This window comes from Bactrocera neohumeralis, chromosome 5, assembly GCF_024586455.1.
Source record: "Bactrocera neohumeralis isolate Rockhampton chromosome 5, APGP_CSIRO_Bneo_wtdbg2-racon-allhic-juicebox.fasta_v2, whole genome shotgun sequence".
NCBI lineage: Eukaryota > Metazoa > Arthropoda > Insecta > Diptera > Tephritidae > Bactrocera > Bactrocera neohumeralis.
In genome coordinates, this window is record NC_065922.1 from 20,112,416 (window position 1) to 20,137,374 (window position 24,959).

The 24,959-nt window shown below is 38.1% G+C and overlaps 5 protein-coding genes across 10 annotated transcripts; 1 reads left to right on the forward strand and 4 right to left on the reverse strand.

Annotated features, from left to right (window-relative positions):
* Positions 1–3,524: 3,524 nt before the first annotated feature.
* Positions 3,525–24,912, reverse strand: LOC126758563 (uncharacterized oxidoreductase TM_0325-like). 6 transcript variants are annotated; one of them, XM_050472886.1, is made up of 4 exons: positions 24,805–24,912; positions 17,653–17,865; positions 8,514–8,604; positions 3,525–3,957 (listed from the first exon to the last, which is right to left on the reverse strand). In XM_050472886.1, the coding sequence occupies exons 1-4, from the start codon at positions 24,895–24,897 to the stop codon at positions 3,587–3,589; spliced, it is 768 nt and encodes a 255-aa protein (XP_050328843.1). In that variant the 5' UTR covers positions 24,898–24,912; the 3' UTR covers positions 3,525–3,586. The 6 variants fall into 6 exon arrangements, with proteins under 6 accessions (XP_050328843.1, XP_050328842.1, XP_050328844.1 ...); XM_050472885.1 differs by lacking the exon at positions 17,653–17,865 and having other exon boundaries at positions 24,592–24,912; XM_050472887.1 differs by lacking the exon at positions 17,653–17,865 and having other exon boundaries at positions 3,525–3,890; positions 8,447–8,604; positions 24,592–24,912.
* Positions 5,742–6,630, forward strand: LOC126758576 (3-oxoacyl-[acyl-carrier-protein] reductase FabG-like). The gene has a single exon (XM_050472900.1). The coding sequence runs from the start codon at positions 5,790–5,792 to the stop codon at positions 6,555–6,557; it is 768 nt and encodes a 255-aa protein (XP_050328857.1). The 5' UTR covers positions 5,742–5,789; the 3' UTR covers positions 6,558–6,630.
* On the reverse strand, positions 10,568–11,403 carry LOC126758577 (uncharacterized oxidoreductase TM_0325-like). Its single transcript, XM_050472901.1, has one exon. It carries the CDS (start codon positions 11,380–11,382, stop codon positions 10,615–10,617), a length of 768 nt encoding a protein of 255 aa, XP_050328858.1. The 5' UTR covers positions 11,383–11,403; the 3' UTR covers positions 10,568–10,614.
* Positions 14,975–15,756, reverse strand: LOC126758579 (uncharacterized oxidoreductase TM_0325-like). The gene has a single exon (XM_050472904.1). It carries the CDS (start codon positions 15,740–15,742, stop codon positions 14,975–14,977), a length of 768 nt encoding a protein of 255 aa, XP_050328861.1. The 5' UTR covers positions 15,743–15,756.
* On the reverse strand, positions 19,285–20,530 carry LOC126758580 (uncharacterized oxidoreductase TM_0325-like). Its single transcript, XM_050472905.1, has one exon. The coding sequence runs from the start codon at positions 20,104–20,106 to the stop codon at positions 19,339–19,341; it is 768 nt and encodes a 255-aa protein (XP_050328862.1). The 5' UTR covers positions 20,107–20,530; the 3' UTR covers positions 19,285–19,338.
* Positions 24,913–24,959: the final 47 nt, after the last annotated feature.

Sequence of the window (24,959 nt, forward strand, 5' to 3'; positions counted from 1 at the left end):
ATTTTTCCGAAAAGGAAGAAGTCGCACGGTGCCATATCAGGTGAATACGGGGAGTGGTTTAAGGTTAAAATGTGATTTTTGGCCAAATAATCGTCCTTCGAATGTTGGATTCTGAACAATTTTTGGTCGTCAGTCAATTTGTGCGGAAGAAACCGTCCACACACCTTTCGTAAGCCCAAATGTTCGGTCAAAATGCGATAAATCGATGTTTTGGAGATGTTCAATTCCATTTCCATGAATTTCAATGATGATTTCGGCTGATTTTTGATGAATTCACGCACAGTTTCGATGGAATTTCCGGTGATCACGACCTCACGACCACTTTGAAAACGTTGAAACCACTCGTGCACTCTGCTACGTGATAGGCAATCATCACCATAAACTTGTTTCATCAATTGAACCGTTTCGGTAAAAGTTTTACCAATTTTAAAACAAAATTTAATGTTGGCTCTTTGTTCGAAGCTCATTTTTGCACCGATAACACAAAAATACTGACACTTAAAACGCAATAACTTCACTTCCAATCGATGAAATGTCATGAAAAACTGGACACTCACTAAAGATAGCATATTCTAACGCACCAGTCAACATATAGATGGCGCCACCAGGTGGCGCTAGATTCAAAAAGTTCTGTTTACTTTGGAACGCATCTTGTATTTTGGCGCAGTGATAAGATAAACATTGAGCGGGTGGAAAGTTTTTGCAGTTAATATTAATTTTTTGATCAGATTATCACGATGCATTACTAATAAATTATAAGTAAATAAAATAAAATTTTGATTCTAATAACTCGTGTCCATTAAAGCAGTTTACTTTAATTATAATTAATTAAAGTCAACTCAAGAACATTTTGTGGTTAATAGCCACTCATTAAATGATTTGATAGTTTACACTTTCGATTTTTATTTTTGATTCGCTCGGAAACCCTTAGACTGTTAGACAGAGAAAAAATATGTAGAACTTAGAAACCTTAGGCAACACAACGGACTTCTAAGCAGTCCAAGTGAGATCCCGGTCAGAATTGACCTCTTAACCTAAACTAATCCCAGAAAACTGATTCAGCCAATTTCTTAAAGTTACCCGACCTCATATTGATCAATATATACAGTGTAAGCCAAACGGAAAATCGAATTGGGGATAAGAAATAATCTTAATATGGACCGGTTCATTCGGAATTCCGGTCAGTTAAAATAATTTATATTTTAAATGTTATTAAGATAGATATGTACGTGAGGGCTGGAGTATTTTATGAAACGATTATAAACTCCATGATAGTGTGCCACCTTTCCGTCAAAGAAAAGCCCGCAGTGAACAAATATCACTGCCGTACAGGCAAAATGATGAGGCCAATCCAAATTATTCGGTTCAACGTCGTTTTATATAGTAGGGTATATTTCTCATCTATTTAAAATGCGATCAAATTGATCGACTTCAATATTCAAGATTGAGCCTCCTTCACCATAACCGGCATTATTCACCAACACATCCAACTGTCCGAACTTGTCAATTGTTGTTTTGATAATCTTCTCGGCGTCTGTTGTGACATTAGCGGTGATGAGTAGTAGTTCCACTTTGCTGTTGACTGAACGGTCGTCATTGACGGTTACGTTCTCTCCGGCATTAGTCTTGAAGAAATATGTACCGGTGATCCACCAGCCCACAAAGCACACCAAACAGTTACTTTTTCCGAATGAAATGGCAGCTCTTGAATCTCTTCAAGTTGCTCTTCGTCCCAAATGCAGCAATTTCGCTTGTTTACATGCCCATTGAGCCAGAAATGAGCCTCATTGCTGAACAAAATTTACTCCGAAAGCGTAGGATCTTTTTGGATCTTTTCAAAAGCCCATAGAGGGAAGCGATGTAGCTTGAGAAGGTCGAGTGTCGTCCGTTCTTGCAAAAACTGCGTTTTTTACACTTTCAATTTAAGATCTCGATCTAAAATGCGTCAAGTCGTTCCATACGTCAGTCCGAGTTGCTGCGAACGGCGCCGAATTGACTCTCCATGGTCTTCGTGTACACTCTGAGCTAGGGCTGCTATATTTTCTTTACTTCATGGGACATGGTTTATTCAGTCGAATATCATCCAATAATGAATGCTGGGTCTCAGGATGGGGGATTGTATTGCGAATAGTACGCTTAGTGGGCCCATTATGTTGACCATATGTTAAGCAAAGCGCTGGAAACACATTCTTTACAGAACGTGAGTTGTGTTCCGGCGTAAGTTTTTCCATAATGAAATTTCAAACAATACGAGTACTGAACAAAAATAACATGACAGCTTGACATGATTCAAGCGTAATCTGTCACTCGTTATTACTCGGCTCAACTTGAGAGTTTAGGACTATATTCTAGAGATGTTAAAGAGTTGAATAAGTCAATAAATTTCCTTTTTTACCGTGGAACCCATGTTTTTAATGGTTTTTCACCAAATTTTTATTTTTTTATTTTTACGCGGTTTTATGATGGAAAAGAAATATGAGCCCTTAATTTTGGATTCATTTACTTCCTATTCGATTGTTCACGTTTTTCTCATATTTAAAAAAAATTGCGTAAACGGCTGGTTTCATCGAAAAGCCTAATGAGAAAAGTTGTAGGAAATTAAATTTCGAGCAAAAAAGATCTGAACACTCATGTCATGGGAGTGCTTTGTTTCAAAGGTATCAGCGATTAAATAAAAATATGTAAAATAAATATTAGTTCTAATGATATTTGTTTACTTTAAACTTGATTCAATGATTTTATATTAACTTATTACTTCAGCTTATCAGTATTACTATTAAAAAATAGAAATTCAACACCAATTATTTGTGTAACGATTTTTTAACGACATAAAACAAAAAATGCATTAAAATTAAAGGCTTTAGATAATGATAATGTAAATAAAGAACAATGCAAACTGATAACTAGCGCCAGTTGAACTCTATTGGGGCTTGCGTTAATTAAAAAGCTCCTTCAAGGTCAAAAAGAATAGTAATTCGAGCAATGAAAGTAACTAACCTGAGGGCGCCGTATGTAAGACAATGGAAAAATTTTGTAATGTGATAAAAGACACAGACACAGATTGTTGCTCTTATTTTATAATAATTTTTACAGCCTTGAAAAAAATTTATATAAAGTCATTGAATCAAGTTTTAGATAAACAAATTTCCCTAAAAATTTAATTTTTTATTTTTTTCATTAAATTGCATATATGCATGTACATATATCTCTGAAACAAAGCAATTTTATGACATGAGCGCGTGAAACTTTTTTGTTCGAAATTTCATTTCCTACAAATTTTCCTTGAAAGTTTTAAAACCAGCCGTACACTAAATTTTTTCAAATAAATTAAGGGCGCAAATCAAGTTTTTTTTTTTTCAAAAAACGAACAAAATGTTTGCGGATGCAAAAGAAATATAAAAAAAATTTAAATGAAACACCCTAATGCACATGCATATGTAAGCCACTTATTTAAAGTACATGCGATCAAATTGATCGACGTCAAACTCCAGTGAAATAGTTTCTGCAGCAAATCCAAAGTCACATTGTTATCTTAAAGCATATTTTTTTTTATTATCATATATACATATAACTATTCTAAAAAATATTAACGCGGACACATGGCATGTCTGCCACCATCGATCGGCAGAGTTGCGCCCGTTATAAAACTCGAACTGTCACTGGCTAAGAAAATAATGGCATCAGCTACTTCCTTTGCAACGCCGACGCGACCCAAGGCATGCGTAGATTTTGCATGCTCCAATAATTTAACATATTCTGTTTCCGTCAAGCCCATACGCTTATGGAATTCTGTCACAATCGTACCAGGATTTACGGCATTCACACGTACATTATTCGGCGCCAGATCCAAGGCGATACATCTGGTGAATTGATCAAGTGCTGCTTTGGAGGTGCAATAGACCGAAGAATTAGGGAACGAACGCAATCCTGCGACGCTGGAGACATTCACGATATTACCTTGGCTCTTCACGAGATGTGGTGCTGCGTACTTGGTGAGCAGGAAGACCGAACGCAAATTTGTATTCATGACACGATCAAATTGATCGACTTGAATATCCAAGATTGAACCCAATTCACCAAAACCGGCATTATTCACCAACACATCCAACTGTCCGAACTTGTCAATTGTTGTTTTGATAATCTTCTCGGCGTCCGTTGTTACATCAGCGGTGATCAGTAGTAGTTCCGCTTTGCTGTTGGCTGCTTTACAGGCCGCCTCAGTAGACTTTAGATTTGCTTCATTTCGTCCTGTGATCACCACTTTGGAACCCAGCTTGGCAAATTCAACAGCTGCGGCGGCACCAATGCCGGAACTCGCTCCAGTTACAATAACAACTTTACCAGCTAAACTCATTGCGATCTAATCAAACTCACGACGTTGTAACAACTGGAGTGCTCTATCCAAATCGGCTATTTATATACACTCAAAGTGGCTTGCTATTTCACCACTAATACAGGTATGTATGTAGGTATGCAATTCCATATTTTTTGCTCAATCATAAGATATACGAGTATCAAGTTTTTGGTCAGCTGCACTCTTTTGTCGAGTATATTCACATCCAGGAAAATCACGTAGCAACATATTTGTTTTAGTAAATTGTGAAATTAAAAATCAAAGTTTTTCTCTAACAACTCTCGTCTATAAACTGCTAATATAGCCTTATTAAAATCAACTGATGAACGCTTTGCCACTTGAAGTTACTCATTAAACGATTTGACACTTTGCGCGCTTGATTTATACTTTTTAGTCGCCAAAAAAAGAGGCTATTAGCGAGAGATTAGAATTTGTATAACTCTCATGTTATTAGAAGTTGAGAGCGTAAATTAACATTTTGTTTAATCTGGCAACGATATAAAATGTTAACTTTTGAACTCTCGCACACTGGAATATGTTGGATATTCTTACATTGCTGTTAGCGCCAATAAAGCAAAAAAGATGTTAGCAACAGAGTAGAGTAGCAGAACATATGAAACGCTCTGTTAATTCTTCTTAAGCAAGACCAAGGTTATCGGTCCAGATCGATATACATACATGCGAAATATCCACTTAATTTCTTTAAAATAAGGCTACTACCTTGATTGCTGCTTGGTTGTCGAGGTAGACGTTGACTCTGGACCTTGCTTGTAGGCCAATCCGCGGCTTTCGCAATAGCAAAGACCTTAGGTTGAAATATACTGCAAGGTCGGTAACTTAAAAGGTTGCCTTATGCCTAACTCCAGACAGTATATCCCCGCACCAACTCCATTGTCCATTTTCGTGCCATCCGTATAGATGTATTTTAGCTAACATAACTTTACGCCAATCATCTTTTCCTATGTTCAATTTGAACCTTCTTTCCCAGTAGAAAAGTGGAATCTTATATTCGGTGTTTGCCCAACTCGTCCCGCCGATTTTGCTTGCGCAATTTTCAGCGAAAAGGTCTAGAGGTGGCAGGTTTAGTACCAGACGCCGTTGGAGTTTTTTTACTCAGCGTTGGTAGATTTCCGTATGCCTTTACACAATACTACTGCACCGTAAAGCAGTGTATTGGTCTTACAATAGCTGCAATAGCTAAAATAGTAGCACCAGTGCATGAGAGAGTTCCAAGTTGTGCCGAGCATCTGCACATATTAGTAGTATGCGAAAAAAATGTATGACACTTTTACACACCCGCTCAATATTTATGTTATCAAGGAGCTCAAAATTATTAGATTATTAGTGGTGAAATAGCAAGCCACTTTGTATATAAAAAGCCAATTTAGACACAGCAGTTCAGTTGTTACAACGCAGTGACTTCGAATAGATCGCAATGAGTTTAGCTGGTAAAGTTGTTATTGTAACCGGCGCAAGTTCCGGTATTGGTGCCGCCACAGCTGAGGCCTTTGCCAAGCAGGGTTCCAAAGTGGTGCTCACAGGACGAAATGAAGCAAATCTGAAGGCTACTGAGGTTGCCTGTAAAGCAGCCAACAGCAAAGTGGAACTACTACTCATTACCGCTGATGTAACGACAGACGCCGAGAGGATTATCAAAACAGCAATTGACAAGTTCGGACAGTTGGATGTGTTGGTGAATAATGCTGGTTTTGGTGAAGGGGGTTCAATCTTAGATATTGAAGTCGATCAATTTGACCGTGTAATGAATACCAATTTGCGTTCGATCTTCCTGCTGACCAAATTCGCCGCACCACATCTCGTGAAGAGCCAAGGTAATATCGTGAATGTCTCCAGCGGCGCAGGATTGCGTTCATACGCTGGTCTTTCGGCCTATTGCACATCCAAAGCGGCACTTGATCAATTCACCAGATGTATCGCCTTGGATTTGGCGCCGAAAAATGTGCGTGTGAACGGCGTAAATCCTGGAATGATTGTGACAAAATTCTATCAAGGTTTTGGCGTATCGGAAGCAGATTATGTTAAACATGTGGAGCATGCGAAGACTATGTATCCATTGGGTCGCGCCGGCGAACCCAAGGAGGTGGCCGATGTCATTATTTTCCTTGCCAGTGACAGTTCGAGCTTTATAACGGGCGCAAATCTTCTGATCGATGGTGGCAAACACACCACTTGCCCGATTTAATAATGTAATTTAGTTTGTTTAAACCTAATCATATTTATATAGTTATTGTAAATTAAAATATGCTTTAAAATAATTATGTGACTTTTGAATTGTTGAGGAAACTTATTTAGTGACTTTCATGTTAACAAAAATTTCTGAAAAGCCGGTTGTATTTTGTGTACTATTAACACATGAGGCCCATTTCAATGACCTAACATACTCTAAGGTGCAAAACGTTAAGCAGAGGATCAGCATCTAAGCACTGATCGACATATGTATATATGTATTCGACAAAAGTTTAGTTAGAAAAACGAAAATTTGTATATGAGAGATGGGGGTAATATCGATCCCATTTTATCTATTTTTGTCAATACTACCTTCTACTATTATACCACATACTAATTAAATGTTCTCTGAGGTTCATTAAGGCACCATCACCAAACATATGGAGTAAGGTCAATCGGATATTATACGTTTGTTATAAGGGGCTAGGTCAAGTTTTCGCTCTATTTCAGCTATTTTAGGCGTGAGATACAACATTATCAGTAAAACATGCTTCTTCATTTTCATTGAGTTAACTCACATATTGGCTGAAGTATGCGGCATAAAATCACCCGGAAGTTAGAAATCCTTTATATAACATAGGTATATGGGGGCTAAAGAAAGTTTTAACCCGGTTCAACCCATTTTTGACCTATGTAAGAAAAATATGATCTCTGAATTTCTATTAAATATTGCACATATGGATCGACATTTTCTTTCAAAAGTCAACTGTAGGTACCGGGGTTCACATATTCGATCCCTATGGGCTTGAAAAGTTTTCATTCGACTTGAACAATTTATGTTCATAAAGTACGGTCTTTTAGCAACAACTCATGTTGAACGACGCCTCTGCAATCGCAGAAACCTGTTAGCAAAATCTTCACATTCGACCTGGTTCAAGCGGCAGCTTCTAATGGGACGATTCAGCTTTGATTTCCATGTCATAACCATAAAACCATGATACGTCACCAATTAAGATTTTCTAGAGCAGTTTTGGATCAGCGTGAACTGAGTTCAACATATCTTAGCAAGATCAACGCTATGCTGGTTTTGGTACCATAATCGAAGACCAATACGCTCCCAAGCAAAAGAGCTGTCAAAAATTAACTAAAAATTCAAAAATGACCAACCTCGTCAGCATAAGTAACGGATATGAGTACAAATATAAGAAAACAATCGAAAATCGAAAAACATACACAAAACTCTTACGTGCAGTTCTCTATTAAAACTACAAGTTAGATGGCTCTCAGAGCGAGAGAACGATGTTAAAGCGTGTGTGTTGATAATTTCACCGAAAAGCTTGAACAAATGTATACATACATATACTTACATACAAATAATTGTTTACATTTGGTATCAGATTGTGAGCGATGAGTTTTTGTTTGAGTAATCTTCTTTTTAAACCAACAGGTGGCAGAAAGTCAACCCCACGCCAAGAGTATATCTTTATTAGGCGTGCTTGCTTAACAGGTATCAATTGAGTAAAATCAAAAGTCACATAATTATTTTAAAACATATTTTTTATTCTTATATACGAGTGTTTATGTATTTGTTCTATGGAATACCAACGCGGGCACATGACATGCCTGCCACCATCAACCGGCAAAGTTGCGCCCGTTCTAAAGCTCGTACTGTCACTGGCTAAGAAAATAATGGCATCAGCCACTGCTTTGGGTTGGCCGACGCGACCCAATGCATGCGTAGACTTCGAGTGCTCCAAATATTTAGCATAATCTGCTTCCGCCATTCCTAAACGTCTATGGAATTCTGTCACAATCACACCGGGATTTATGGCATTCACACGCACATTTTTGGGGGCCAAATCCAAGACGATACATCTGGTGAATTGATCCAGTGCTGCTTTGGAGGTGCAATAGACCGAAGAAGTAGGGAACGAACGCAATCCTGCGACGCTGGAGACATTCACGATATTACCTTGGGTCTTCACGAGATGCGGTGCGGCATATTTCCTTAAAAGGAAGACCGCTCGCACATTGGTATCAAAAATTCTATCATATTGACCGACCTCAATATCGTCATCCAGTATTGAACCCACTTCACCAAAACCGGCACTATTCACCAACACATCCAACTGTCCAAATTTTTCAATTGCCGAGTTTATAATGTGCTCCGCATCAACCGTTACATCAACTATGATGGAAAGCACCTCGGCTTTGCTGTTGGCAGCTTTACAGACCTCTTCGGTAGCCTTCAGATTTGCTTGGTCTCGTCCTGTGAGCAGCAATTTGGAACCTTGTTTGGCAAAAGCCTCAGCACCAATGCCGGAACTTGCTCCGGTTACAATAACAACTTTACCAGCTAAACTCATTGCGACCGATTCGAACTAACGGCGTTGAACGGCCTTGGCCACAATACACTAATGCCAACGGTTTTTCCAAATTTCGAAACAGTTGTTAAAGTCAATTTCCGGAACAGCTTTCATTGCAAGTAGCGATTCATGATTAATGTCTTCAATTGACTCAAAACGATTTCCCTGGAGCGGTCGTTTGAGTTTGCTGAGTTTTCGGAAGTCACACGGAGCTAAGTGAGACGATAGTTGCGACACGATATTGGTACAAAATGTGGCGAAAACTCTCGAAGAATTAATGCAGTATCTGACATTGCATTATCGTGGTCCAAAACTAAGAGTTTTCTGCACATAATTCCGGCCTATTTTTACAAATAGTTTCCTTGTTGACACTTAGGCCGGTCGGAAGGAATTCGGAGTTCACCACATCATAACTTTGTTTTTTGACATGGCTTTTTCGGCTTCGGCTTACCTTTGCCACGATATTCGGCGGATTGGCCGTCTGTTTCTGGTCATAAAAAAAAATTGAGTGATTTTGGAACCAATCGAGCTTTCACTTTTCTTAAGCAAAAATGATCTTTATCCTGTCAGTAAAATCTCTGACTGTTCGACAAGTGGCTTCTCTTGGAATTCCGCGTGTTGATAAAATATTGCTTTTTGGAGGAAAAAATCCAGTGAAGCGAAAGCATGGGTTTGGAGATGTTCAAGCGTAATAAATCTCAAACTGCTTCATATCAACCTCGAGTTCGCCAATTCATCTTCATCGTGGTCCTCTACTTTGATTTAGTGGTCAAAACTGTGGGCCGAGCTATCGTAAACTGTTAAAAGTTGATCTTAGGCTCCTCTTTATACGCCAATTGTGAAAAAATGGATAAAAAGGAATTCCGCGTGTTGGTAAAATATTGCTTTTTGGAGGAAAAAATCCAGTGAAGCGAAAGCATGGGTTTGGAGATGTTCAAGCGTAATAAACCCGAGTTTTTCGCCAATATGTGATAATGAGTGAAATATGGCTTCATCATTTCACTCCGAAGTACAATTGACAGTGATCCGATATCGAAACAAATTTTGCACAAATATAGGAAATGTTTCCTAAATATAGTGTGGTCCAGCGCTGAAATATAGTATACTAACATCGGTCTAGATTTTTCTCTACGATTTGATAATTGACTTGACTTATGACTTGAAAAGCAAAGATCAGTGATCCCCATGGAAGCTGCCACTTGAGCCAAGACCGAAAAAGGTTAGTTCTTGCCAAATGATCGTAAGGCCAATAAAGAATATTATCTGCAAGTTCTGCGCAATTTGCGCTAATGCAATTCGCCAGAAACGCTCAGATTTGTAGAAGAACCTTTGGCTTTTTTTTGATAACGTCCTGTTCACACTCACATTAATGGTGCCGCAGCTACCGTGTTCTTCAGACTTGATCCGCTGTGACTTTTTTGTTCTCAAAAACTTAAGAGGTCATTGAAAGGACGTCGGGATGCCACGATTGAAAAGCTAAAAAGGAGGAGATAAAGAAGATCACCAAAAACTGCTTTGAGGATTGGAAAAAAAACGCTGGCAGAAGTGATTGCTTGGAGATGATTTACTAAAGTGAAAGTAACAAGTAGACGTCATTACCAAAATCTGACCAAACACTTGGAGAATTGCAATCTGAATAAAAATCAGTCACACACAAATATTAATTTATTATTACTATTTTTTCATAAATAACATTTAAATTGTCAATTAACGCGGACACATTAATTGTCTACCGCCATCGATCGGCAGATTTGCGCCCGTTATAAAGCTCGATTTGTCACTGGACAAGAAAATAATGGCATCGGCCACTTCCTTTGCATCGCCGACGCGACCCAGCGCATGTGTGGACTTCGAATGTTCCAAAAATTTAGCATATTGCTCCTCCGACATGCCCAAACGCTTATGAATATCTGTAATAACAACGCCGGGATTGACTGCGTTGACACGCACATTCATTGGTGCCAAGTCCAAGGCGATACATCTGGTGAATTGATCCACGGCAGCTTTGGAAGTGCAATAGACCGAGCCATTTGCAAATGAGCGCAATCCTGTAACGCTGGAAATATTCACAATATTTCCTTGGGTCTTCACGAGATGTGGTGCGGCATATTTAGTTAAAAGGAAGACGGCACGCACATTTGTATTGAAAATTCTATCAAATTGTTCGACGCCAACATCCAGTATTGAACCCTTTCCATCCACACCGGCATTATTCACCAACACATCCAACTGTCCGAACTTGTCAATTGTCGAGTTTACTATGCGCTCCGCATCAACTGTGACATCAGCAATGATGGAGAACAGCTCGGCTTTGCTGTTGGCAGCTTTACAGGCCGCTTCAGTAGCCTTGAGATTTGCTTCATTTCGTCCTACGAGCACCACTTTGGAACCCTGTTTGGCAAAAGCCTCCGCCGTCGCAGCACCGATGCCCGAACTTGCGCCGGTTACAATCACAACTTTACCAGCTAAACTCATGACGATCTATTCGAACTCACTGTGTTAAATGAACTGAATTGATTGATTTATAAGTGAGAGCTTTTTAGTTTCCTATGTCACCTTCACCAATAACTCAATATGAATTGACTTTTTAATATATACTAAATACAAATATTATTGGATAAGATAATGAGAGAGTATCTATCGTCAACTAAAATTTAAAATAGCATAACATCACTTTTCACAAGTTCGCAGGAGAGTGAAGAAACGAAGTAAAAAGTCATTGAAACCAAATCTAAACTTTGGTTATAACTTGGCTATATGTGATATCCGAAACTTAAAATTTTGTTCATATTTGTATGCTGTATTGAATCATAATTAATAAATAATCAATTTTGGATGTTTTGTTGATATGTTGTTTTGCTTTTCAGCTGACGCTATGAACACTCGAGTGTCTTTGATACTTTAAAACTAAAATGTTTTACTTGGTACTTTGGATGGATAGAGATATTTATCTATCTTTCGTGTCACCTTGTTTGTCCGCTATAAACTCCTAAATAAAATAAAAAATATCGGAATGACGGAAGTGCTGAAAACACACAAATTCTCCCTCGAAGCGTAGCAGAGAACCGTGCAAGATTTGGACCTCAGCGATAAACTTAACGCGTGTGCTATACTTCAGAAGGTTAGCAACGGAGAAGCATGGCCGGGTCTTTTAGAATACGCATACAGTATTGGGCAAAACTAAAGCAATCACCTAGATTTGCAATCTATTTTAGTAAATAATAAGCAAATAATAAGGTATATTCAGGTCTGAATGAATAACTTTATATGTTATGAACCAAGGCGCGTTTGTAATTAATCTTAGAGTTTTCGATTGGTATCTTTGTAGAATTTAATTTTTAATTTGAAATGAAAATTTCTTCATTCAAGTATGTGCTATTGTAGGTTTTAGGTTAGGTTAGATTACACTGGCTGGCTGTTATGCTATACATACATAGACCTACAGGTCTTTTATAATACCAGATGGAGATTCATTATTAATACTAACTGAAGTTTAAGTCGAGAAGGACGTCAACGCTTTTTGCAAAATCTAATATCTAATTCTGAATCTGATACTTCATATAGTCTCTTGAACTGGGAAGCTCTTAGATATCGAAGCAAAGTTCTAGATAGCGTCGGATAGAGGAGGTTTTGTAGCGTTTCTCGCATGTCTATTTCCAATAAGTTGTGTCTTGTGATTATGCCAACAACGATGCTGCAGTGTTTTCGAGCCCGTGTAAGTAGAAAGCTTGAGTGTTTTGATTCTGTTCACCTACACATGATCTGAGTTATACTACATGTTCATAAACCATTCCATATCTCCCTGTTCCGTCTATCAGTCCATTTGGAAATTTCATTGTGAATCGTTTTGAAGTGAACGTGCCTTGTGGGTTGGAATCCTGTATATATGTATGTAGCCGCTTTTTGGCAACCTCTACCTACTTCTAAGGACATTCTCTGACACAATGCGATGTGAGATTATTGCTTTAATTGCCGGTTGACTAGCGACGTATATATAGATCTTCTTTATGTCGTTAGCTGGGTTGTTAGCTGTTTCAGCAGCTTTCCTGATCTCAAAGACTTCTGCTGTATTCCTGCAGCTAGAAAGGTCGAACGATATCTAGCTCTGTGCAATATTATACAATTTAAAAATAAGTGAAATTTAAATTCAATATGAATGAAAATTTCACGTCTCAGAAATCGAAATACTAAATAGAGCTCCATTGAAGACATCAGGACAAAACTTGGTAAAATTGGTGCATACAAATAAGCCCCAACAAGTCGAAGTCGGACCATAAATTTTCAAGTCACAAATACCGAATACGTAGACAAGTAGTTGAATTTTTACCGAAAATATTGGTAAATACTCAATAAAAGAATTTCAAACGTCGGTTGGCTTTATAAAGTCTATATTGGTCAAAATTCTTACATACATTTAAGGAAAATTAGATGCATTAGATATAATAATGGAACACCAAGATATTGTGAACCCGATTCCCCAATCGATGACGATGACGCGGACGTTCCATTGCCCGACCATGAAGAAGTTCGAATAGCAATTACCCGTCTGAAGAACAACAAAGCAGCGGTGGCCGATGGATTGCTGGCCGAGCTATTGAAATACGACGGTGAAGAATAAGGAGCATACATCAGCTTCTTTGTAAAATATGGTCGAACGAAAGCATGCCCAACGATTGAAATTTCAGTGTGCTTTGCCCAATCTACAAAACGGAAGATACCACAATCTGCGCCAACTACAGTGGGATATGCCACCTCAATATCGCATATAAGGTTCTATTAAATTGCCCGACCAAGAAGAAGTTAAACGTATTGAGTGAAAGATTAAAGCCCACCGTCAACAAACTGATTGGACCTTATCAGTGTGGCCTTAGACCTGGCAAATCAACAACCGACCAGATATTCACCCTGCGCCAAATCTTGGAAAAGACCCGTGAAAAGAGAATCGACACACAGCAACTCTTCGTCGATTTCAAAACTGCTTCTGACAGCAGGAAAAAAACTGCTTTTATGCCGCTATGTCTGAACTTTTTCTCCCCGGCTGTGTAAACCGACAATGAGCAATACTAAATGTTCTTTCAGAATCGGAAAGGATCTCTCCGAGCTAATTCGAGCTGCAGAGCTGAACAGGGTGGCTACAATCTTTTAAAAGAGTGTACAACTGCTGGCATACGCCGATGATATCGATATTATATATTATATTTAGATGGTTCTGCTTTTTCCAGGTTGGACAAAGAAGCTAAGCAAATGGGTTTGGTAGTAAACGAGGGCAAGACGAAGTATCTCCTTTCATCAAACAAACAGTCATCCCACATCACTCTTGACAGTCATAACTTCAAAGTCGTAGATAAATTCGTATATCTTGCGGCTAGTAATAACACCAATAACAACGTCAGCCTCGAAATCCAACGTAGAATAACTCTTGCCTAAATTCTAGAAATCTAAATTCTACAAGTCACTTATCATCACCGTCCTGTTATATGGTGCAGAGGCAAGGACGATGACAACATCTAATGAGTAGACTTTACGAATTTTCGAGAGAAAGGTTCTGCGGAAGATTTATGGTCCTTTTTCCACAATAGCGAACACCCCAGGCGATGGAACGATGAGTTGTACTTAAGGCGAGTTCTAGATAGTGCTGGACATACGCATAGGAGGCATTCCAGCGGATCTCACATGCCAACTTCTCTGCGCTTTCTGCATTATCGTCATTACATATGCCCATCCGGCTCGCAGGTGATGCCAGTAGGTTGTGATATGTCAACATGTCAACAGTCGTTCGGTAGTCCTTTCAAAACGACATGAGCAGAAAGCATGCGAGTTTTGCGAGTTTGCACATGATCTTCGCGATCCTGCATGTACCTCTTCTTTTAGAAGAAACATAATTTAATATATCTTTTAAGTGGAAAATTTAAAATTTTAAGGGATCGTTTGAAATAATATCTATCAAATAATATTTACAGTCAGAAGTTAGTAGTGAAATTATAGAAACTGATATCACTTCAATTCAAAACAACACATTAATTTTTTTTATAAATTTTTTTTATATATATAATATTTAAATTTTAAATTAACGCGGACACAGTAATCGTCTACCACCATCGACCGACAGATTTGCGCCCGTTATGAAGCTCGAACTGTCACTGGCTAAGAAAATAATGGCATCGGCCACTTCCTTTGCATCGCCGACGCGACCGATTGGATGTGTAGTCTTACAATGCTCCAAAAATTTAGCATATTGCTCCTCCGACACACCTAAATTCTTTTGAATATCTGTAACAATTACGCCGGGATTGATAGCGTTGACACGCACATTCATCGGTGCCAAATCCAAGGCGATACATCTGGTGAATTGATCCAGTGCCGCTTTGGAGGTACAGTATACTGATTTACTTGCAAGTGAACGCAATCCTGCGACACTGGAAATATTCACGATATTTCCTTGGGTCTTCACAAGATGTGGTGCGGCATATTTCGTTAACAGGAAGACCGCTCGCAAATTGGTAGCGAAAACTCTATCAAATTGTTCGACATCAATTTCCAAGATTGAGCCGTTTGCTTCCACACCGGCATTATTCACCAACACATCCAACTGTCCGAATTTTTCAATTGTCGAGTTTATAATGCGCTCCGCATCAACTGTGACATCAGCAACGATGGAGAGCAGCTCGGTTTTGCTGTTGGCAGCTTTGCAGGCCGCTTCGGTAGCCTTCAGATTTGCTTCATTTCGTCCTACGAGCACTACTTTGGAGCCCTGCTGCGCAAAGGCCAGCGCTGCGGCGGCACCGATGCCCGAACTTGCGCCGGTTACAATCACAACTTTACCAGCTAAACTCATGGCGATCGATTCGAACTTACTGTGCTAAAAGAACTGAGTTGATTGACTTATAAGTAAGAGCATTTTAGTTTCCAATGTGACCTTCGCCAATAACTCAATATCAATTGACTTAAATTTATATATAAATATAAATATTATTGGATAAGATAATGAGAGATTATCGATTGTCAACTAAAATTCAAAATAACGTATCATCACTCTTCATAAGTTCACAGAAGAGTGAAAAAAAATATAAAATAGAGCTAAGTCATATTGAATGAAAACTTGAGGATTGGTTATAACTTGGTTATATGTATACATACATATGTTACCCGAAACTTAAAATTTTATACATATAGTATGTATTTGTATGTAATATGTTGCAACTAATTATAATCAATAAAAAAATCAATTTTATATGTTGTTTTGTATTTTAGCTGTCGATATGAACTCGAGTATCTTGTTTTTACTTTTCACTGTGTTTTTAAAAACTGCGTGCCACCTAGATTGACCGCAATAAATTTCCCAACAAAATAAAAATAAGAAAAAATAGTAATTTCGGTTGCACTGAGGCTATAATACCCTTTGCAAAAAAAATTTCAGCACAAGATATTGATTTTGATATGTCAGTTTGTATGATAGCAATAGGTTATAATGGTTCAATCTAAAAAATTTTATCGGAAATTGTACCGTTGCCATGGATAATAATTCGTGCCAAATTTCGTTAAGATATCTCATTATACATACATATATGGGTTTTCCATACAAGGGCTGTATTTTCAGCGATCAATTTATATCACAACTACATATATGCTCTAGTTATCCGATTTTTCCAGTTCTGACAGAAGGTAGTGTGCACAATTTCAGATTGATATTTCAAAAACTGAGAACCTAATTCACTTACATACATACAGACGGAACGACAAACGAACATGGCTAAATCAACCCAGCTCATCATGCTGATCATATACATATAACATATATATTTTTTATAAGATCTCCGAAGATTCCTACGGGGTGTTAAAAAATTAATGTATGATTTTCAGGCTATAGAAGTATTACACAAAAATTCCCTCGAAGGCATTGCAGAGAACAATGCAAGATTTGGACGGCTACGATAAACTTTTCGGTGGTGTTTTCTTACTATGTTACCCTTCAAAAGGCTAGCAATAACAACGCGTGTCGGATCTTTTAGTATATGCATACAGTATTGGGCAAAACTATAGCAACGCCCTAGTACGTATACACTTATATATTCTTCATGTCAGACGATTCCAACAATTGCGAATAAACACATTTATACAGTTATCGTCTAAAATGCGAAATAGCGTACGTCAAAAAAATCCAAATTGTTATCCTATTGATTGATGAAAAGTTCAAAAATTTTTCATATATAACAAGGTTGCGCTCATTTTGAAACAGTTGTAAAATTTAAAATAACAATTTTTTACATTTTATTTCTATTATCATTCACAACACATGCAATTTTATAAAAATGTCAACACGTTTTTTGCATTTTAGGTGACGATATAAACTATAAACTGAAAATTAATTCAAAAAGAAATGCAACATTTTCACTTTTATTATTATTATTTGTCATAAATAACATTTAATTTCGATTAACGTGGACACATTGCGTGCTTGCCACCATCGATCGGCAGAGTTGCGCCCGTTATAAAGCTTGCGCTGTCACTAGCAAGGAAAATAATGGCATCAGCAACCTCCTTTGCATAGCCGACGCGACCCAAGGCATGTGTGGACTTTGAATGCTCCAAAAATTTAGCATATATTTATTCAAATACACGCATTCCTGCGACGTTGGAGACATTCACGATATTACCTTGGGTCTTCACGAGATGTGGTGCGGCGAACTTAGTTAGAAGGAAGACCGAACGCAAGTTAATATTTATAAGGCGATCAAACTGCTCGACTTCAATATCTAAGATTGAAGCTCTTTCACCCACACCGGCATTATTCACCAATACATCCAACTGTCCGAATTTTTCAATTGTCGAGCTTATAATGCGCTCCGCATCAACTGTGACATCAGCAATGATGGAGAGCAGTTCGGCTCTGCTGTTGGCAGCTTTGCAAGCAACTTCGGTAGCTTTTAAATTTGCTAAATTTCGTCCTACGAGCACCACCTTGGAACCCTCTTTGGCAAAAGCTTCCGCGGCCGCAGCGCCGATGCCCGAACTAGCTCCGGTTACAATTACAACTTTTCCAGCTAAACTCATGGTGATCTATTCGAACTCACTGTATTAAATGAACTGAGTTGGTTGCTTGTAAGTAGTAGCTTTCTAGTTTTCTATTGCACCTACTATCTACCAGAGAGAATATGCTTGAGTGTCTTACGATAGTTTAAGACTCAACTGTATTTATATTTTATTACTGAAATATGTTAAGCCTTAGAATATACGTATATTATCTACATATGTGAGTATATACACATTATCTTTATTATAAATATGACTTAAGAAACGCACTTAATACTTGCATACTTATTTATCAAATATACCGTTAGCGTGGACAAAGCGCATGTTTCCATTCATCGACAGGTATATTGGCAGGTATTTTCCTGATCTCAGTCTTCTGCCTGGAAGATACTGCAGTATTCCGACAGCTTGATGGGTCGAGTGATATCTAGTTCCGTGCAGTAGATCTCGGAAAAACTTATTATACTACTAGTTAGAGGTTGCTTTACTTTTGGCCAATAATCTATATAAATATAGGTATATTCGCGAAAATAACAGTGCACATTTAAGAATGAGAAAAGGTGGTAGATTTTAAAAATACTTGCAATTTAAATTTAATTCACCATGAATGATATTTCATGTCTAATAATCGAACTACCAAATACAGCACCAATAAAGACATCAGCACACAACTTGGTACATTTGGTGCCTATGAGATAAGCCTTCTCTTACCCAAAAATGGTTGAAGTCGGACAAAACTTTCAAGTCCCAAATACCGATCACGCGAACTCCAATACCCCTGGCTGAATTTTTACCGAAAATCTGGCAAAATACTCAATAAAAGAATTTCAAACATCGGTTGGCTTTGTAACGTCTATATTGATCGATATTCTTACATATTAGGAAAGTTAGATGAACGTCTAACATTGGATACATGTAATTTAGTTCAAAGCTGAAAATTCTTTTAAGGATCTTAGATTATACTGACCGGCTGTCCCGTCATACATAGACCTAGTGGTCATTAGTAATGCTAGATGGTGTTTTAGTTTAGTTTGAGGTTAAGTATTCGCCATAAAGGCCGTCAACGTGTTTGATGCTTCGCCTAGTCTCTTGAATGCCGAAGTTCATAGATACTTAAGGCGAATCCTTGTTAGGACTGGATATAGGTATAGGAGGTATTCCAGCGTCTCTCTCATGGAAGACTTCTGTATTATAGTCGCAGGTTGTAACCTATGAACAGACATACAGCCGTTCGGTAGTCTTTCAAAACGACATGAGTAAAAAGTATGGAACAGAAGTTAGTAGTGAAAGTACAGAGTGTGAGAGACATACTATATGATATAACCAGCCAAAGTGGATTTTCACTTTCATTAATTTTTTATTAAATTTGTTTATATGTATAAATAACATTTAAGTTGTAAATCAACGCGGACACAGTAATCGTCTACCACCATCGACCGACAGATTTGCGCCCGTTATAAAACTCGAACTGTCACTGGCTAAGAAAATAATGGCATCGGCCACTTCCTTTGCATCGCCGACGCGACCGATTGGATGTGTAGTCTTACAATGCTCCAAAAATGTAGCATATTGCTCATCCGACATGCCTAAACGCTTATGAATATCTGTAACGACTACACCGGGATTGATAGCGTTGACACGCACATTCATCGGTGCCAAATCCAAGGCGATACATCTGGTGAATTGATCCAGTGCCGCTTTAGAGGTGCAGTATACTGATTTACTTGCAAGTGAACGCAATCCTGCGACACTGGAAATATTTACGATATTTCCTTGGGTCTTCACAAGATGTGGTGCGGCATATTTCGTTAAAAGGAAGACTGCTCGAACATTTGTATTGAAAATTTTATCAAATTGTTCGACGTCAATTTCTAGTATTGAACCGTTTGCATCTACACCGGCATTATTCACCAACACATCCAACCGTCCGAATTTTTCAATTGTCGAGTTTATAATGCGTTCCGCATCAACTGTGACGTCAGCAACGATGGAGAGCAGCTCAGCTTGGCTGTTGGCAGCCTTACAAGTCGCTTCGGTAGCCTTCAGATTTGCTTCATTTCGTCCTGTGAGCACTACTTTGGAACCCTGCTGGGCAAAGGCTAGCGCTGCGGCGGCACCGATGCCTGAACTTGCTCCGGTTACAATCACAACTTTACCAACTAAACTCATGGCGGCCTGTTCGGATTCACTGTTCTAAACAAACTGAGTTGATTGACTTAGAAGTAAGAGCATTTTAGTTTCGTATGTCACCTTCACCGATAACACAAAATCATTGCCATATAAATATGTAGATACAAATATTATTGGATAAGATAATGAGAGAGTGTGACGCAATTAATCAAACAAAAAAATTCAATTTTGGATGTTTTGTTGATATGTTGTTTTGTATTTTAGCTGTCGATATGAACTCGAGTGTCTTATGGTACTTTCCAACTAAAATGTTTTTACTTTTTACTGTGTTTGTAAAAACTGCGTGCCTCCTACGTTGTCCGCGATAAACTCCCTAACAAAATAAAAACAAGAAAAAATGTAAATTTCGGTTGCACTGAGGCTATAATACCCTACACAAAAAATGTTTCAATACAAGAATTTGATTTTGATATGTCAGTTTGTATGACAGCCATATGTTATAATGGTCCAATCAGAAAAATTTTGTATCAGTGATTATTGATAATGATAATAATTCATGTCAAATGACGACAAGGGAATCGTAAAAATCGTACGAAAATGAGCGACGCGGTTTTTTGCTATTTCTTTGTTTACTTTGTGTTTATTTGTTTTACTTTGATTTTATTTTTGTTTTACTTTTTTATTTTAATCCTTAGATTGATTTGTAAGAATTTGTAGCTTATCACTCGCTTTCAATGGTTGATGAGAATTGGTTGCCACATGATTCGGATATTGACTCCACTGATTTTGATATTCATATTGGACATGACGATGAGGAAGTTTGGGACAAAAACCACGCAACTGCAAGTTTATGAACCACAGCAGAACTTTCAGAAACGGACGTCAGTTGGACTGAATTTACGTCGCGCCAGAAGGCATTCACTTACTTCGGCAGATCAGGCCTTCAACAAAATATTAAAACAGATGTTTCTTGTTTGGAGGCATTTCTTCTATTTGTAGACAACGAATTTATTAATTTAATTGTCGCAGAAGCAAATAAGTAGAATTTTTAAATCAATCCACCTTAACCAGATCTTCGCGAAAAAAATGGGTACCGACAACAAACTTAGAAATGAAGAAGACCGACTCTTTTTGTGGATGGGTTTGGTTAGAGACGGATCTAACAGAGTTTATTGGTCTTGTTGCACAACTTTTCAATTGTGGGAAAAACAATGTCGCGAAATCGTTTTCAATTGTTGCTCAGTATCATGCACTTCTCAGACAATAATTCCATTTTGTCAGGCGATCGACTTGGTAAAATACAACCCCTATTGGACATGCTCCAAAAGCGATTTCAAAGAGTTTACGCACAAGGTGAAAATATAGTAATCGTGCGGATACTTATTCCATGGAGGGGCAGAATAAATTTCCGACAATTATTCCAAACAAGGCTCATCCCTATGGTGTAAAGCTTTTTAAACTTTGTTCCACTGAAGGATTTACCTGGTGAATAAAAATATATTCTGGCAAGTCATCAACTGGATTGAGAGAAATCGGTTTAGCCAAAAATATATGCGAAGATCTAAGCGCTAAATTGAAAGTAGAAGGTCGAAGATTATACATAACATTATATGTAGACAACACTTGCATCAGCTATGAACTGGCTCGCTCAATACTAAATCAAAGAAGGCATATTGTCGGCACTCTTCGTGCAAACAAGAAATATTTCCCAAAGGAAGTAATGACTGCTACAATAAAAACGGGCGGAATAGTGGCCAGAGAAGAAGGGAATGGTATAGTTGTGTTAAAGTGGAAAGACCAACGTGCCATCAACTAGTCGACGATCGAGATCTACAAGACGAGCCAAGGAAAAACCGTTGGCTGTATAATAATACTATAATAAGGAAAATCGGGCATTGATCTATCCGACTAAATGCCGTCATATGCTAATACCCTCGCAAAGGTTCGAAATGGTATAGAAAATTGGGAATTGAACTTTTACTTCATTTACTTTTCAATAGTAAATGCCTACATTGTTTATAAGGAAGAGCTACCCATAAGAGCATAAACATTCGCTCATTCCGCGAACCAAATTTTTCCGCAAATATGTATCAGTATACGCTGAAAACATAAAAACTTTCAAGTAATGTCACACGAACATGTACTACAAAGTAGAATGCGAAACATTCCCTGTCGTACACTTTCGTGCGTGTTAAAAATCCTACTATTAGGATATATTCAAAAATGTGTAAAAACTTTAACTTTGGCTGCACCGGAACTAATATACCCTTCACAGGTGCACTTATTTTAGTAACTATGTGTCCAGTTTGCATGGAAGCTATATGCTACAGTAATCTGATCTGAACAATTTTGTCAGAGATTGTGTTATTACCTTAAGCAGTAATCCATGTCAAATTTCGTGAAGATATCACGTAAAATGCGAAAGTTTCTCATACAAGCCCTTGATTCCGATCGTTCGGTTTGTATGGAAGTTATATGCTATAGTGAGCCGATCTAAACAATTTCTCACGATATTACATTATTTCTATGAACAATAACTCATACCAAATTTCGTGAAGATATATCGTCAAATGAGGAAGTTTCCCATGCAAGCACTAGATTCCGATCGATCAGTTTGTATAGCAGCTATATGTTGTTATAAATGAGCAGCTTCTTGAAGAGAAAATAACGTTTACAAAATTTCAAAACGATATCTTAAAAACTGAGGGACTAGTTCGTATATGTATATACAGACGGACAGACAGACAGACAGACGAACATAACTAAATCGACTTAGTTCAACGTACTGATCATTTATATATCGGGTGATTTTTTTGAGGTTAGGATTTTCATGCATTAGTATTTGACAGATCACGTGGGATTTCAGACATGGTGTCAAAGAGAGAGATGCTCAGTATGCTTTGACATTTCATCATGAATAGACTTACTAACGAGCAACGCTTGCAAATCATTGAATTTTATTACCAAAATCAGTGTTCGGTTCGAAATGTGTTTCGCGCTTTACGTCCGATTAATGGTCTACATAATCGACCAAGTAATTAATGCGATTGTGACCAAGTTTCGCACTGTTTACTTTATTGGACATTAAACCAACCACACGAATTACAGTGTACAGAAGAGAATATCTTTCTGAAGACCGTGAATGTCGATTCGTCGCCTTGCACATTCGACCACATGGAAGATTTTACGCAAAGATCTTGGTGCTAACAAACTTTTTGTTGCCAAAAATGGAAGAACTGAACGTGGTTGACATGTGGTTTCAACAAGATGGCGCTACTTCGGAGAACAATTCATCTCAAGAAATGGACCCGTAAGTTGGCCACCAAGATCATGCGATTTAACGACTATTTTTTGTTTCAAGTCAAAATAAACTATTTCTTGGTGTTGCTATTCGAAATGCTGAAAAAGTTGCCCAAAATTATATACGAATGGTTACCCTTCAAGATTTTGCAAATTTTAGGTTTAGCGATATATACTTTATAGGGCCTGAGACGCTTCCTTCTGAGTGTTACAAACTTCGTTACAAACTTAATACACTCTGTTCAGGGTTTGAAAATTTCCTAGAAAGCCTTGCACAGAACAATGCATGGTTTGGACGGCAACGATAAACGTTTCTATGGTGTTGTCTTACTACGTTACCCTTCAAAAGGTTAGCAACAACAACGCGTGACCGGATCTTTTACTATATGCATACAGCATTAAGCAAAACTATAGCACCCCTATAGTACCTATAAATGCCATGGAGACGATCAAATAATTGCATCAAACACATTATGTGTGTTGGTGTCGTCGGCTACACGTACGGTACACCCAAATTGTTGTCGGCTCTGTTTGATGAAAATCAAAAATTTTTCATTATAAAAGAATTGAAGCTTTTTAAAACAAAAAAAATCGGAAATAACAATTTTTTACATATTATTCTATTATGTTCAACATGTTGCAAGTGTATAAAAATGTCAACACGTTTAACCCAACAGCTGACGAATATAAACACGATTAAAAATAATTAGAAATACAACATTTCCACATTTATTAATTGTCATAAATAACATTTAATTTCGATTAACGTGGACACATTGCGTGTTTGCCACCATCGATCGGCAGAGTAGCGCCCGTTATAAAGCTTGCGCTGTCACTAGCAAGGAAAATAATGGCATCAGCAACCTCCTTTGCATAGCCGACGCGACCCAAGGCATGTGTGGACTTTGAATGCTCCAAAAATTTAGCATATTCTGTTTCCGACAAGCCTGAGCGCCTATGAATATCTGTAATAATTACGCCGGGATTGACAGCGTTGACACGCACATTCTTCGGTGCCAAATCCAAGGCGATACATCTGGTGAATTGATCCACGGCAGCTTTGGAAGTGCAGTAGACCGCACTACCTGCAAATACACGCATTCCTGCGACGCTGGAGACATTCACGATATTACCTTGGGTCTTCACGAGATGTGGTGCGGCGAACTTAGTTAGAAGGAAGACCGAACGCAAATTTATATTTAAAAGGCGATCAAATTGATCGACATCAATATCTAAGATTGAACCCCTTTCACCAACACCAGCATTATTCACCAATACATCCAACTGTCCGAATTTTTCAATTGTCGAGTTTATAATGCGCTCCGCATCAACTGTGACATCAGCAATGATGGAGAGCAACTCGGCTTTGCTGTTGGCAGCTTTGCAAGCAACTTCGGTAGTTTTTAAATTTGCTAAATTTCGTCCTACGAGCACCACTTTGGAACTCTCTTTGGCAAAAGACTCTGCCGTTGCAGCACCGATGCCCGAACTTGCTCCAGTTACAATTACAACTCTGCCTACTAAACTCATGACGATCTATTCGAACTCACTGTATTAAATGAACTGAGTTGGTTGCTTGAAAGTAGTAGCAT

Bases quoted from the DNA above. Each gene is read 5' to 3' on its own strand.
- LOC126758576 (XM_050472900.1), top strand. From the start codon at position 5,790: ATGAGTTTAGCTGGTAAAGTTGTTATTGTAACCGGCGCAAGTTCCGGT.
- LOC126758577 (XM_050472901.1), bottom strand. From the start codon at position 11,382: ATGAGTTTAGCTGGTAAAGTTGTGATTGTAACCGGCGCAAGTTCGGGC.
- LOC126758579 (XM_050472904.1), bottom strand. From the start codon at position 15,742: ATGAGTTTAGCTGGTAAAGTTGTGATTGTAACCGGCGCAAGTTCGGGC.
- LOC126758580 (XM_050472905.1), bottom strand. From the start codon at position 20,106: ATGAGTTTAGTTGGTAAAGTTGTGATTGTAACCGGAGCAAGTTCAGGC.
- LOC126758563 (XM_050472886.1), bottom strand. From the start codon at position 24,897: ATGAGTTTAGTAGGCAGAGTTGTAATTGTAACTGGAGCAAGTTCGGGC. The intron at 17,866-24,804 runs GTGGTGCTCGTA...GAGGGTTCCAAG, and splicing joins TTGCCAAAGAGAGTTCCAAA to GTGGTGCTCGTAGGACGAAA. The intron at 3,958-8,513 runs GTAATATCGTGA...TGAAGAGCCAAG, and splicing joins GCATCTCGTGAAGACCCAAG to GTAATATCGTGAATGTCTCC.